The sequence below is a fragment of the Lampris incognitus genome, chromosome 11, assembly GCF_029633865.1.
Source record: "Lampris incognitus isolate fLamInc1 chromosome 11, fLamInc1.hap2, whole genome shotgun sequence".
In the NCBI taxonomy this organism is placed as follows: Eukaryota; Metazoa; Chordata; class Actinopteri; order Lampriformes; family Lampridae; genus Lampris; species Lampris incognitus.
This window is the reverse complement of record NC_079221.1, coordinates 33,772,666-33,789,312: the sequence shown is the minus strand read 5'-3', so window position 1 is coordinate 33,789,312 and position 16,647 is coordinate 33,772,666. Positions and strand designations below refer to the sequence as shown.

At 45.6% G+C, this 16,647-nt stretch overlaps 1 protein-coding gene across 1 annotated transcript in view; it reads right to left on the bottom strand.

Moving 5' to 3' along the window:
• Positions 1-1,308: 1,308 nt before the first annotated feature.
• ramp1 (receptor activity modifying protein 1) overlaps positions 1,309-16,647 on the bottom strand; it is a 140,713-nt gene continuing 125,374 nt past the window's right edge. The window contains exon 3 of the mRNA XM_056289227.1: positions 1,309-1,564. Coding sequence (XP_056145202.1) covers positions 1,309-1,564 — 256 coding nt within the window. The remainder of the gene's footprint in view (positions 1,565-16,647) is intronic.

Sequence of the window (16,647 nt, the reverse complement as noted above, 5' to 3'; positions counted from 1 at the left end):
ATGTTAGAATAGAAGATTTGTATTTTGAGATTTTCCTTCAGTATACTGTTTTTGTGTTCCTATTTGTGCTTTAAACGTTTAAATCTAAAGATTGCTCAATAAAATTTACAACAAATATTTTTCTTTTTTTTTTCCCTGTGAAAGTTGTTGAAGGCCAAGGTGTAAAAACACACAGCAGGCCAAGTCACTGTTATGTTATCCAAGTCATGTAACATCGTATAGCATGGTGTGACTCCTGCACTTATAATGGTGTGATTTTCCTTCTAAAGCAGACAAGGAGAAAAACTAAACTTTCTGCAAACTCTACTACAGTCCATGCTGTCTGTAATGTTGTTTGCTGCATCAAGTCTTAGATTATTCCCTGGTAGCCAGAGAAGAAAGTAGTGAAAGTCCCATACAATATGTGTCATATAGTAACATTATGCATTATGGTCACATCCAAACTGTATGCTGATTTGAAAGCAGTTCTCTCAAGTTTTTTTGTATAGTACTCCCATCCATCATATTACCAGTCCAGAGAGATTCGTGTCCTGAGGGTTTACATTGGAGAGAGGCTGCTAAGATGTAAACAGTAGTGTAGTGTTTAGAAGGATCACCTCCCATGTCACCTCTCGGTGATTTATGTACTGATTTTAGACCTAGACACGGAATAAAACCTCAGTCTCTTACAGAATCTCCCATCACTCTTTAATACGTGACTGAGGAACATTTCCGATATCCCATTGAGCCTCATGTGTAGAAGTGTCCTTTGGGCTGACGCCTCAAATAGTTCAATATAGCCGAGGAGATGGAGCTTCAGACATCGGTCGTCACCTGATTTGTGCTCAACTTTCATGCCGAGCAGAGTTTGACCTGAGTCTCAACAATGGTCTTTGATCAGGGTCAGTTTGAGCAGGTCAACTCATACGGGTAGACCCTCTCAGGGCGACAGTTAGCCCACATTTTGCTCATGTCTCTTGTCCAGTTACACCAGTAACAGAGACAAGATATGGTACACTTTGGTCACTGAAGGAGACAAAGGTATAAACTCAGTGACAAAACAGCTCACACGTTGTATCATACATATTTATTGTGAAGCAAGAGTTCATCCTCCTCCCCCTTTTTTTGCATCCCTTCTTCTGCTCCTCTCCTCACCTCTCCCAACTAAACCTTCCCCCTCTCCCATTTCAATTCATTGAGACACTGCCCTCACCTCCAGTCCTTCCACATTAATTGTCTCCTTTTGTGGTCACTCACCTGCCTTTCTTCCTTTTTTCTCCTAAAAGGCGAGTGTCTACAAAAGGGACTTCACCCCACTCCTTATGTATGCTAGATGATGCCCTCGCTGCGCTTGCTCCTCCACACCACCAGGGCAGTCATGAGCAGTGTGACCAGGATGGGGACAATGATGAAGGGCCCTAGGATCCGGTTAGGGGGGTCCCGGAGGAGGCGCCCGGACAGGGAGCAGTCGTGGAAGTAGTGCTGGTGGACACGGATGAAGAATTCATCCACCAGCCGGTTGGGCCAGAAGCAGTCCATTTTTAGGGCTACCAGGTAGGTGCAGTTGGTCAGCTCTCCGTAGGTTCTGCAAATTGGGAAACACAGGGATAAAAAACAAAGGCAGTGAGAAGAAGTAATATTCTACGTGAATTTGTTTGGTTGAGAAAACATCAGTTTACTCAGGCCCTGCTTTATCCACGCATAATTGCACTTGTAAAGTCATGTTTGATGGAAATAATTATCTTTATCAACTAAAGACACAGACAGTGTTCACATAACTTCATTTGTTTAACAGTATGTAATGGAAATTAAACACTTCTCGAGATGAGAGTTGATGCATGTGAGCGTTATATTGTGACGATAAGTACACACTATTTCTCAACCACTGCCCAAGTTACACCTCTTAGGATGGAGGAGAAATGGATGAAGCAATGGACTAAAGTATGGATGGATTTAGAATGATTAGAACGTTAATAAGAGAGACACAAGTCAGAGACAGAAACACGGGAGGAAAGGCAGGGGAAAAAAAACGATATCAGAAATACGAAAATTGGCTTTCTTTTTTATGCCGATATCAGACTACACGAATCCAGCCCGATCTTGACACGATTTTGTCGTCACCGACAAATTTCCAGCATCAGGCCCAATTATGAACGTCAGGAATGACTAATGAGCATCTTTACCCTGTGTAATGTGACATAAGCGAAGCACAATAATGTGGCGGCTGGGACGCCCCATGACACCCGACGAGAAGTCTACGTGGTAAGAACTTTTTTTTTCTTTTTTTTCCCTTTTTCTCCCCAATTGTATCTGGCCAATTACCCCGCTCTTTTTGAGCCGTCCTGGTCGCTGCTCCACCCCCTCTCTGCCGATCCGGGGGGCGCCCTGACTGACCAGAGGAGTCGCTAGTGCAGCGACCAGAACAAATACCCACATCCGGCTTCCCACCCGCAGACGCAGCAAATTGTGTCTGTAGGCAGGGGTCCCCAATTACTTTTCATGGCGGGCCACTTTTAGGGCCACTTTTAAAACCACGGGCCACTCAACCTCCAGCAGCATGTTGTTCGTTAGTTTGTTTTGGTGTCGATACGTTGCAGGTATTATAATTTAAACAGAGATTTTTCATCTATTTTTCGATATATTACTAGTCTTACTTTTACTAAGAAATTAATAAAAAAAAAAATTTTGGTAGGGAAATAAAAAAAATTCTTCCTTCTGGCATTTCTCCAAAAATTCTCGCGGACCATAAATCAACCCGTCAAGGGCCGGACGTGGCCCGCGAGCCGCCTATTGGGGACTCCTGCTGTAGGGACACGCCCGACCAAGCTGGAGGTAACACGCGGATTCGACCCACCGATCCCACGTTGGTAGGCAACGGAATAGACCGCTACGCTACCCGGACGCCCCTAGCATGTAAGAACTTCCATCCATCCATTATCTTAACCGCTTACCCTGCTTTCAGGGTCGCGGGGGTGCTGGAGCCTATCCCAACAGTCATTGGGCGGCAGGCGGGGAGACGCCCTGGACAGGCCGCCAGGCCGCCAGGCCATCACAGGGCCCCATGTTCAAGGCTAAGCGTTCTCGGCTTTTATTTTTCAAAGCCATCCAGCATGCCGAATTTCGCCACAAGAGGACACTGTTACATAACCTCACACGAACAGCAACAATTTTTGGATCCGTGGAAACATAAAATCCGGGTGAAAGTCAGTTTAAAAATCTGGATATTTTTCGGTGAAAACCGGTAAAAACCGAAAACGCTGAACCGTCAGTCCAGGCAGGACGTGTGCCTTAATGTTGACCAATAGGAGTGCTCTCTGGTGCACATATGTAAACATGGCATTTTCTTTTTCTTTTCAGAACAGTTTCCAGTTTACCCCAACATCAAAAAGACATGCATGTTAGGGTTAGTACTCCTGTCTGCACCCCTGACTGAGACATGGCAAGATGAACTGGAGTTGGTCCCCAGGTGCTGCACGGCGGCTGCCCACTGCTCCTAGCTACACAGCTAGGCTGGGTTAAATGCAGAGGAAGAATTTCCCCATGGGGATCAATAAAATAATAAAATAAAATGACCATGTGATGGCCTGTGACTGCTGGAATAGGCTCCAGCATCCCCGTGACCCTGAGAGCAGGATAAGCGGTTCAGATAATGGATGGATGGATAAAATATATTAATCTATTTTGATGATATCTGACCATACAGTACAGAGAGAGAGAGAAGGGTAAGACATGCAACAAAGGTTGCCAGCTGGATTTGAACTGGCTTCAGTTGCAAGCATGTGGTATGCGCTGTAAGCGTTCAGCTATGGAGGGGCCCTGTCACAGAATATTTTTAAATGAAAAAATAAATTGCATCTAAGAGTTGAGATTAGAGGACTGTTGTCATTGTTGGCAATGTGTAGCCATTATGGTGTGCATGCAACCATGACTCTTCCATCTTCTCAGTCACATGTATCTAGAAGTGTGTGTGTGTGTGTGTGTGTGTGTGTGTGTGTGTGTGTGTGTGTGTATGTAAATCAGAGAGACATAGTGCAACAGTGGATAGGTATGTCTCGATTTATGTATAGATTTATGACAGAATAGTTTGAGTATGTTTTGTGCATGTGTTACCGAGCATCTGTATTTGTGCCTGCGTTTATTTATGTACTTGTGTGTGTGTGTGTGTGTGTGTGTGTGTGTGTGTGTGTGTGTGTGTGTGTGTGTGTGTGTGTGTGTATGTATGTATGTGTATGTAAGTCAGAGAGACATAGTGCAACAGTGGATAGGTATGTATAGATTTATGACAGAATAGTTTGAGTGTTTTTTGCATGTGTTACCGAGCATCTGTATTTGTGTCTGTGTTTATTTATGTACTTGTGTGTGTGTGTGTGTGTGTGTGTGTATATATGATGCATTTCCATGGTTAATGAAGTTGTGATTTCCCCGACGTGTATGTAGTCCTGATTAGAGGACAATGTTGTGATTTCCTGGACTTGTATGTAGTCCTGATTAGAGGACAATGTTGTGATTTCCTGGACGTTTATATAGTCCTGATTAGAGGACAATGTTCTTTGGTAATGACTCAGTCCAAAGGGTCAACTCTAATCACACAGGATGGAGGATTCCCATACAAACAAAAAACACACACATGTGCAGTATTTCCAGGGGGGATACAGAGGTTATGACTCTTCCAGACTCTCCAATGCAAACGCCATTTGCATTGGACTTTGTGACACCCAGTCTCTAACGAACAAATCCGCTCTGATGCATGATTTTATTACTGACGATGGCTCTGACCTGATATTTTTAACCAAAACCTGGAATAAAGAGGGTGATTTCTTCCACCTAAACGAGGCCTCTCCACCGGGATATAATTACATTGAAAAGGTCGTGCTCATGGCCACAGTGGTGGTATTGCTGTTCTGTATGAGGACTCTATACTCCTCCAAACACTGTTTCTAAAACCCAGTCCTTTTCAGTGCCTTGCCTTTAAATGTGATCCATCAAAATCCCTGATGGTTATATTCATTTACCGCCCTTCAAAATGCAACTCATCCTTCATCCTAGAGTTTTTTTTTAACTTTCTTACCTCAGTATGTCCCACTCTCTCCATTATTTTGATATTGCGTGATTTTAATATACATGTGGATTCCCCCAAATGTTCCATGGCTGCTGATTTCCTGACCCACCTGGACCCATTAAATCTTACACATGTGAATGCCCCACCCACAACCGTGGCCACACACTGGACCTCATTATCACTGGAAATGTACCTGCCTCTGACCTAAACATCTTTGAGCTCCTGTCACTGGCAATTCCAACCCCCAATCACCCCCCTCCCCACACACAAACAGACAAAATTGCATCTCAATTTGTGCAAAATTGCATCTCATCCAAAAGAAATGGCAGATGCTTTTGCATCATTCTATAAAAATCTGTACAAAGAACCTAAATCAAAAACAATAAATGACAAATCTCAGGCCTTTCTTGCCAACTTATACTTACCCTCATTATCAAAAGATGAAGCATTGCAAATGATATCAGATGTTAAAGAAACTGAAGTACGGGAGGCCATAAAAAACTAAAAAACAATAAATCCCAGGAGTAGATGGACTTCCTGGAGATTTCTATAAATGTTTCATAGTTTATTTGATTCTAGTATTAACCAAAGTTTTTAATTACGACCTCTCCGAAGGTGACCCACCAAATACATGGTCAGAAGCCATTATATCAGTGTCCACAAAGAAGGTAAAGACCCAACATTATGTGAGGGGTATAGACGCATTAGTTTGCTATGTAATGACCAAAAGTTACTAACCATATCCTGGCAAAAAGGATGCAAAAGATTATTGCAAAATTGATTAATCCAGATCAGACAGGTTTTATCCCCAGCAGACAAGGAGCTAATAATATAAGGAGAACACTTAATGTTATATCATGTGCCAAGAAAAATATACAAAAATCTATACTAATCAATTTTGAAGCACAGAAAGCATTCAATACTGTGACTTGGGAATTTTTGTATAAAATACTAGCTGTTATGAGATTCCACTCAATGTTTGTGGATTGGGTAAGAGTTATATATGTATACAAATCCAAAGTCGTGTGTTAGAGTGAACGGATGCTGTTCAGATTTGTTTCACCTTGAGAGGGGGGTTCGTCAAGGAGATTGTCTCAGTCCTTTGCTCTTTGCCAGAAACATTGAACCTCTAGCAGCATTAATAAGACAAAACTGTAGTATTAAAGGTATAAAAGATGGTCAAACAGAACACAAGATCTTACTCTACGCAGATGACATATTGACGTATATCGGCGACCAAGTTTCCTCCATCCTTGCATTGTTCAGAAATTTGAATGAATATGGAGAACTTTCAAGTTATCAAATCAACCAATCCAAGTCTGAGGCAATGATGTTGGTGGGGCACTGGCCTGCACAACTAGCAGGAAGATTCAAATTCCACTGGTCTAACCAAGGGTTCAGATATCTAGGAATCATCTTAACTTCTGACACATCACAGTTATTCCAGGCCAACTATGGAAAACTGATGGGTGAAATAAAAACTGACCTTACATGATGGGAAGTTCTCCCCTTAGCCCTAATCGGGCGAGTGGAAACCATACAAATGAACATATTGCCAAGGCTGCTCTTTATGTTCCAATCTCTACCCCTAGAGGCCCTCATTTCTACATCTAACACAATTAACAAATGGTTATCTAAATGTATATGGCAAAGCAAGAGACCCAGAATTAAATTTTAAAGAATCATATGCTCAAAAGTAAATGGGGGCCTACATTTACCTAACCTGGAAAAAATATTATTGGGCAGCCCAGCTCAGATCAATCGTTGCATGGATATCTCAAGATCAAGATACCATATGGGTTGGGATGGAACAGAGTGATTGTCCAAATGTGCCCTTAGACACAATCCCATTTATTAATCAAAATACTTGGAGAGTAAATAAAATGAGCAATCAATGGGTAAAAACCACTTTAAAAATATGGTCAAATGTGAGAAAGAAGTTAAGACCCCCTATGTCAATCTACTACTACTACCCTTGGCTGCTCCCATTAGGGGTTGCCACAACGGATCATCCTTTTCCATTTCTTCCTGTCTTCTGCATCTTCCTCTGTCACACCAGCCACCTGCATGTCTTCCCTCACCACATCCATAAACCTCCTCTTTGGCCTTCCTCTTTTTGTCTTTCCTGTCAGCTCCCTATGATAATGAAGATTGCACATAATACTGACTTTCTCCCATCCAAATTAGACGCAGGGTTCAACAAATTGGAAGAAAAAGGGTTTAATCATGTTGGGTCAGTTATTTGAAGTAGGAGTCCTGTTGTCCTTGGAACAGCTTTAGCATAAATACAACCTCCCAGCCCACAACTTTTTTAGATACCTACAGTTGAGACATTACTTAAAGTAACATGAAGAATGGAATAAACTATGTACCCCACCATCCAATATAGAAAATTTATTTATGTTAACCATTAAAGGGACTACTAAAAAGAAGATTATAATGCACATATATAGGATATTACAAGAAGAGTTAATGGATAGTAGTTTGGATATCAGGGAAAAATGGGAATTGGAGATGAACACCATAATATCAGATAAAAAACGGGGACTTATGCAGAGAGGGACATAAAATAACTAATAGCCCAATTTGGAAGTGTAACCCAGTGAAGTATTTGGGTTTACAGAATGAATGGTTAAACAAGATAAAATTATTAACTAAAGATTATGGTTAATATTTTCATATGATTTGAGAAGTGATTTAATTTTATATTATGCCAGTTGCATTATAGCTGAGCTAATTATTGATTTCAGACGTTTTTACCTTCATAAATAATGAAGGACTTTTATTTTGAAAGCAGGAAATACGTTTTCTAGTTGAACATGCATGAGCCGGTTTGAGCTGGTTGAACCAGAGCGTTGCTTGCTGGTGAAATAAACGTGAGTTTATTTCTGTCAACAGAGTTGAGCAGAACGATTGAGAAACGAATTAGAACGTATTGTATTCAATAGTAAAGTGAAGTATATAAACCACAGAACGCAAGGACGCTGGAAACCTCGGTTTCATCTTTTCTTTTGCGTGTGCCTTGCTGGGACTCGGTAAGCTAAAGCTAAGCTAGGCTAGCTAGCTGCTTTTCATTGCTAGATCTCCACGTTAGTATGGTGGATCGTTTTAAGTTAATTTCGTACAAATATGTCATAAGTAATTAATGTAGTATGTTTATAAGATATTGTATGTTGGAACTGGAACCGTTTGGGAAGGTTAAAGAGCGAATTTAATAGTACTATTTGCATATTACTGCAATCGGAAATAGGCGGAAATTAATTCACTGTATTGTTGGACCTAGCTAATGTTGGTTAACGTAGCCAACTGTCGCCATACTGTTGCCATACACTACCGTTCAAAAGTTTCGGATCACCCAAACAATGTTGTGTTTTCCATGAAAAGTCACACTTATTCACCACCATATGTTGTGAAATGAATAGAAAATAGAGTCAAGACATTGACAAGGTTAGAAATAATGATTTGTATTTGAAATAAGATTTTTTTTACATCAAATTTTGCTTTCGTCAAAGAATCCTCCATTTGCAGCAATTACAGCATTGCAGACCTTTGGCATTCTAGCTGTTAATTTGTTGAGGTAATCTGGAGAAATTGCACCCCACGCTTCCAGAAGCAGCTCCCACAAGTTGGATTGGTTGGATGGGCACTTCTTTGAGCAGATTGAGTTTCTGGAGCATCACATTTGTGGGGTCAATTAAACGCTCAAAATGGCCAGAAAAAGAGAACTTTCATCTGAAACTCGACAGTCTATTCTTGTTCTTAGAAATGAAGGCTATTCCATGCGAGAAATTGCTAAGAAATTGAAGATTTCCTACACCGGTGTGTACTACTCCCTTCAGAGGACAGCACAAACAGGCTCTAACCAGAGTAGAAAAAGAAGTGGGAGGCCGCGTTGCACAACTGAGCAAGAAGATAAGTACATTAGAGTCTCTAGTTTGAGAAACAGACGCCTCACAGGTCCCCAACTGGCATCTTCATTAAATAGTACCTGTTAGAGCCTGTTTGTGCTGTCCTCTGAAGGGAGTAGTACACACCGGTGTAGGAAATCTTCAATTTCTTAGCAATTTCTCGCATGGAATAGCCTTCATTTCTAAGAACAAGAATAGACTGTCGAGTTTCAGATGAAAGTTCTCTTTTTCTGGCCATTTTGAGCGTTTAATTGACCCCACAAATGTGATGCTCCAGAAACTCAATCTGCTCAAAGAAGTGCCCATCCAACCAATCCAACTTGTGGGAGCTGCTTCTGGAAGCGTGGGGTGCAATTTCTCCAGATTACCTCAACAAATTAACAGCTAGAATGCCAAAGGTCTGCAATGCTGTAATTGCTGCAAATGGAGGATTCTTTGACGAAAGCAAAGTTTGATGTAAAAAAAATCTTATTTCAAATACAAATCATTATTTCTAACCTTGTCAATGTCTTGACTCTATTTTCTATTCATTTCACAACATATGGTGGTGAATAAGTGTGACTTTTCATGGAAAACACGAAATTGTTTGGGTGATCCCAAACTTTTGAACGGTAGTGTACATGGTTATGGGTCACCATTTAGCAGTATGTTGAATAGTTCCAGATAATATAGTTTATATATTAGATATTGCTATATAATTTGATAATATGTATTTGAATTGAATATTTACATGAATGTATTGTGTTCAGCAGTACATTGTTGAACTTAGAGTGAGTGATTGTGTTGTACAACAAATAGAATAGAGAAGAGCTGAACCTGTTTCTGTACAGGTCAGGTCTTTTGATTCCATCAAGAACCACCACAGGGACGACCCCGATCTCAATAGATGGCGAGCTACCCAAATTGGATTTCCAAGATTGCGGATCAACCTACTATAACAGGAGTTTGACCACCGTCGGCCTTGTGGTAGGACTGTGCCAGTCAGACTGAGTGGCACAGTGACGCATACATGCACGTCATCCTGAGACATTCTCAGATTCCAAGAGCTCTTAGACAAAACTGACTTGACTAGATCTGACCCCAACGGGTCAGATTCGGATTTCACCTTCGAATCAAGACTTTGGACACTTTAAAATTCATACAAAGAGACATTCACAGCATTTTATTTTTGGGCCCGTTTATTACTTTCTTTATATTGTGACGTGGTTAAATAATGGACTTCTTAGACACCCTTTCAGAGTTAACAAGTAAGCTTTTAATGACCGCAAGTCAAACAAGTCAGAACAGACACAAGCTTGTATGGGTCTTGGCTCCTCCCTTTTTCCGGCCACCGAAGCGACCCCATCTACCTGCCTGCTCTTTACCCTCATGGTGGGAAGCAGCATGTTATCTAATCTAGCTTCTCTCATAACATCCCCATTACCTTCCACCACATCACCGCTGTCTGTAACAGATATGTCCGTTTTTAACATGTTCCATATCCCACAACATAACCAAAACATTGACCTCTCAGTTGCATTGTGGGTAATATGTGAATGAACCCTGGGGCAGAAACACTAGTAGAATTCGCCACACTGCCCCCTTCCTTGAAAGACCAACGTCCCGTTGGCCTAACCCAAATCCCATGTGGATGGGTCCATCCACCATGAGGGTTTCTTCCGCCGAGCACCTCTCCCATCCGGGCTGCGCCTTGTCGTGGGCTGCTGATAGATGACGGGGGCGGCTCTGCATTCGCTGGGTCTGAGCCTCCACCTTCGAAGTCACTGCTGTTTCTATTCGTGGCCAGGGAGGTTGGCTCTGATCCAACAGTGTCCTTACCCCCTCCCTGGACCCCGGTAGCCTGGTCTACAGAGGAGGAGGAGTCTGGCACCCCACCTCCTCCCACTACACTTTCAGTCCCAGTTGGGTCACTTTCCCGGCTTAAGTAAGGTGCGAGGCGATCTTGGTGAAGGATAACTATCCGAGGGCGGCTGTGGAGCTTCACTCTATAGGTAACCTCTGAGATCCTCTTCAGGACGAGGCCGGGCCCTTCCCAGTTGCTGTCCAGCTTTGGGGACCGTCCCTTCTTTCGCCGTGGGTTATACACCCATACGTTGTCCCCCTGCTGGTACGCTTTGCGGTGGCAACGTACATCATAGGCTCTCTTCTGCCTTTCCCCTGCAGAGGCCATATTCTCTCGAGCCAGCTGATGAGTAGCCTCCATCCGGTCCTGTAGTGCGTCTACATAGTCCTGGCCTGGCGGCCCTCGTACTGGTGGGTTTGGCGGTTTGCCAAAGACCAGATCCACAGGCGTCCGTAGCTCCCTACCAAACATTAGTGCGGCTGGGGTGCACCCCGTGGACTCCTGAATACCTGACCGGTATGCCATGAGTACCAGGGGCAGATGGCGGTCCCAATCCTTTTGATGCCTTGGCGTGAGCATGACTAGTTGTGTGACCAAGGTCCGATTGAACCGCTCAACCAGGCCATCACTTTGAGGGTGTAGGGGAGTGGTCCTGGTCTTCCGTACCCCAAGGCGCCGACACATCTCCCCAAACACCTGGGATTCAAAATTGCGTCCCTGGTCACTGTGCAACTCTTCTGGCACCCCAAACCGGGTGAACATCCCCTCAATGAGGCAGTCTACCACCGTGGCTGTAGATTGGTCAGGGATGGCATAGGCCTCGGGCCACTTGGTAAAATAATCCATCACTGTGAGAATGTAATGATTACCATCTTCTGTCACGGGGAATGGCCCAACCACATCCACCCCAACTCTTTCCATGGGCGCCCCCACCCTGTATTGCTGCAGGGGGGCATGGGATTGCCCCGTTGGCCCCTTCTTTGCATTGCAGGTGTTGCAGTTACGGCAGAACCACTCCACGTCTCGCCGGCACCTCCCCCAGTAGAATCTTTCCTGCAGCCGCTGCAGAGTTTTGGTAATGCCGAAGTGTCCCACTCCAGGGGGGCCATGTACTGTGCTTAACACTTGTTGTTGTAGTGCATGGGGAACAACTAGTTGCCAGGTACTGCCTCCCCTCCTTGGCTCTTCCCACACGCGATAGAAGCAGCCCTCATGAAGCATGAGCGAATTCCACTGTCCCAGCAATGCCTTGGTGGTGGGGGAGTGGGGACCTGCCATCTCTCTACTTGGGACCTCTTTATGTGCTAGCCAACGTATCACAGGGCTCAGGTGGCTATCCCGACGTTGGAGTTCCCCTATCTTGGTTGGTGACATCTCCTCCAGTGGTGCACTTGGGACCACAAGTGTCCGCACTGTAACCCGATTCACCCGTTGCTGTTCTCGAGTCTCCAACCGGCTACAATGGCGGCAGGCCTGATCCGAACAGGGGCGTCTGGAGAGAGCATCAGCATTGTTATGTCGGCTGCCTCTTCGGTGCTCCGAGGTGAAGATAAATCCCTGCAAGGTCTCTATCCATCTGGCTACCTGCCCTTCTGGTTCTTTGAAGCTAAGCAGCCAGCGGAGTGATGCATGGTCCGTTCTCAGTAGGAAGTCCTTCCCATACAGGTAAGGCTTAAAATGCCTTACGGCCTGTACTACTGCCAGGAGTTCTCTCCAAGTCACACAGTAGTTCCTTTCTTCCTTACTCAAGGCTCTACTGTAATAGGCCACCACTCTTTCCCCTTCCCCACTGGGCTGCGACAGGACTACTCCCACACCTACATCACTGGCGTCAGTGTCAAGTATGAATGGCCGCTGCCTGTCTGGGAGGGCCAGCACTGGTGCTTGGGTCAATGCTTTCCGGAGTATCTGAAAGGAGCTCTCACATGCTTCAGTCCAGTGAAACCGTCGTCCCTTCTCGGTGAGCTGTTGGAGCGGACGGGCTTTGTCTGCAAAGGCGCGCACGAACCAACGGTAATATGATGCCAGTCCCAGAAAACTCCTCACCTCCTTTCCTGAGGTGGGCGTTGGCCAATCTCTGACTGCAGTGATCTTGTCATTGTCTGTGGACACACCTCCGGGCCCCACCACATGTCCAAGGAACCTTGTCTCTCGCTGCAGTAGATTGCATTTCCTCGGACTGAGTCGTAGGTTGGCTGCCTTGATGCGTTCGAGCACCAGTCGGAGGTTGGAGAGGGCCTCAGTAAACGTAGCTGCATGCACCAGGAGGTCATCCAGGTACACCACGCAGGCAGAGCGAGGGATGGGGCCAAGGACATGCTCCATGAGGCGTTCAAATGTGGCCGGGCTATTACATAAGCTAAATGGCATGACTGTGAACTGCCAGAGTCCTCGGCCAATGGTGAACGCAGTCTTTGCCTGGGATTCTTGGGCCATCTCTACCTGCCAGTACCCACTTCTTAAATCCAGGGAGCTGAACCATTGGGAACCCGCCACACAGTCCAGAGCTTCGTTGATGCGGGGGAGTGGGTACGAGTCTTTCCGGGTCAGGTTGTTTAGTCGCCAATAGTCCACACAAAATCGGAGGGAACCATCCTTCTTGGTAACCAGCACGGCAGGGGACGCCCACGGGCTATCGGAGGGTTCAATGATCCCTGCAGCTGCCATCTCCTGGATCTTTGCTTCTACCTCTTGAAAGTTTATCAGAGGGAGACGGCGAGCTCTCTGGCGGACTGGGTCCGCATTACCAGTGTCAATGTGGTGCTGTACAAGATTGGTGCGGCCACACTCCAGATCACTCGAAGCGAAGAGGTGTCTGTTCTCTATCAGCAGGTTCCGTACCTGCTCCCCCTCTTCTTGGCTCAAATCCTCCATGCACTTTTGAGCCAGTTCTTCCACTGCAGAGGCCGTTTCTGGTGATGTACCTTCCCATGGCCCTGAAGCCAAGCACAAGATGCGTGGTCCACCTTTACTGCCCCCCGGATTGCTGCGTACAGTAATGGCATTCAGCACTTGGTTGCCCACCTCCAGCTGTGGACCGGCCGCCCGTACCACTGCACCAATGGCTCTCAAGGCATCCAGTCCAAGGATACAGCTCTCTCGTATGTCTGCTAGCCAAAAGTCTTGCTGTACCTCCATTTCTCCCATCTTAAGGGTCAGTTTACTTCTACCCTCCATTCTAGCACACTGACCTGTAACTGTCTCCATCTTTACTTCTGTCGGCGTCCACTGTACTTCTTCTCCTAGAACCCCTGGTCTCACCAAGCTGATGGTGGATCCGGTGTCGACCAGGGCAATGCAGGTATTGCCATTCAGCTGACAGGAGACATGGAGGCTGAAGCCAGCGCCAATCCGTCCAACGACTCTGGGGTTATTTCTCCGGGGGGAGGTTGTATGGGCCAGCCAGTCCCCCTCTAGGCCGACCCTTGGTCGTTTCCCGGTTCAGAAGAGGTGGCGACTTGGGTGACAGGCCTCCGTACTCGTTGGTAAAAACGTCTGTTTGTCTTCTGACATTGCCTTCTTTGGTGCCCTGGTTTCCCACAGCCCCAGCACAGAAATGTCTCTGCTTGTCGTGTTGCCTGGACGGATGTGCGTGGCCCCCCTTCACTTTCCTGCAGTGCCCGCACATGATGGTGCAGTGTTGGGGCCACTCCTTTTTCCGCCATAATGGCCTCCACCTCCTCTGCCCTATGCAGTGCCCCTTCAATGGTGAGTGGCTTTGCCAGCCGCACCTGTTGCCTGAGGTGAGGTGGCTGTAAAGCCCGTAGGAAGGAATCCAGGGCCAGGCATTGAATGGCAGATTGGGGTATATCAGGATATGCACGGCTCACCAGGCGTTGAATGTCAGCCACCAGGTTACCCAACTTCTCCTGGCCTTGTCTCTGTCTTGAGTTGATCCCGGAGGCTAATCATCGATTGGGTGTTGCCAAACCGGCGACCTAGGGCAGTGGTTAGCGCCCCCAGTGATATCTCTCCAGCCGCCAGGTCTAGGAGTGCCTGCCTTGCTTCTCCCTCCAGGGCTGCGGCTAGGTTGACTACTTGTTGATTTTCTGTCCATCTCATAACCCTAGCAATCAGGTTGAACTGAGCAAGGAATCCTTCCCAGCTGGAGCTCCCGTCGTAGTGCCCCAACTTTACCGAGGGAGTGTTTGGGCTTGGCCAGGGGTCGGTACAGTTGGTGAGTCTTGTTCTGGAACCATATCTGCAAGGTGTGTTCCACTCTCCAGTAGTGACAAATTGGGGCAGTGTGTAACTTGGGTTGAAGTTCCCTCTCAGTAGATCGTGTCCAGCTTGCTACTGCTGCTGCTGCTGTTGTTTCCCCCTGGTGACATACTCTCCAGTCGTGCCCAACTCGCTCCTGATGGCCGCCGCTGGTGGCTTTCTCTCCACGGGTCATGTCCAACTTGCTTCTGGTGGCTTCCCAATGGTCTGAAGCGCCGGCTGTTTTTCGTCGCACAGTTGAGGCAGGCCTCGGCGGGGACTCCTCATCGGACTCGCTCTGAAAGAGAAGAATTTTTCCATTTCCTTGGGACTCCGCCCCTCGGACATTACCCAGCGCGTCTACTGCACTCAGGGGTGGACACGGGTCTCCCCCTTCCTGAGGCCGCCCTGCGCTACTCCCATCTGGCAGACAGAGCAGACCTCTGATCTCCTTTTCGAGAGCAGCAATTTCCATACGCTCACCGGCCGACTTTCGGTTACGCTCTTCGGCCAACATTTGCAGTCTAAAGAAGTCCATCCCACTTCTGACACCAATGTGACGTGGTTAAATAATGGACTTCTTAGACACCCTTTCAGAGTTAACAAGTAAGCTTTTAATGACCGCAAGTCAAACAAGTCAGAACAGACACAAGCTTGTATGGGTCTTCGCTCCTCCCTTTTTCCGGCCACCGAAGCGACCCCATCTACCTGCCTACTCTTTACCCTCATGGTGGGAAGCAGCATGTTATCTAATCTAGCTTCTCTCATAACGTCCCCATTACCTTCCACCACATCACCGCTATCTGTAACATATATGTCCGTTTTTAACATGTTCCATATCCCACAACATAACCAAAACATCGACCGCTCAGTTGCATTGTGGGTAATATGTGAATGAACCTCGGGGCAGAAACACTAGTAGAATTCGCCACAATATTGTACATGTATATATGTTGTTGCATAATTTACATACAAGGTTGCAAAGTTGCAAAGTAAAAGTAGTAACCTTGAAATCAGGTGTGGTCGTGGTTATTGTACTTACCTCATACCTTACTCCTTACGAACCTAGTTTATTCTAGAGCACCTACGTCAACCAAGAGTGGGTTACAGAAGGAATTTGAATGGAAAGTTAAGAAGAAACTCCCTCCTGGACCATCTCAGAATTGCCCCTTCCATCGAGGTTTTTAAAATGGCCCCTAAAACCCTTCTTTATCAGCAGGCTTCTTTTAAGCCTTTTATAGTGGCCCACCCTTGTTTTAATCCACTTTTTACTTAATTTATTACACTCTTACTTAATTTTTATTTTTTACAGCAGACCAACCTGGTTTTATTCCCTCTCTTTTAGACTTAAACTGCTTTTATTTGTCATTGCCTTATATGCACATCTCATACATACAAGGGGATGAAATTACATTTCACAAGGACCTCACTGCCACATAGAAACAAATAACACACAATAAACATTAAAAACAAAAAGTGCATTAAAAACAAGAATTACTTCACAGACCTAAACATCACAACCACACCTGACATGGACAGTGAGTAAGATGGTCAAAAGTCATTTTATGGAAAGTCTAAGTGTTTAGGCTGTTGAGGAACCTCACAACCTGAGGAATGAAACTGTTGCATAGTCTGGTGGAGGCAGCACAGATGCTCCA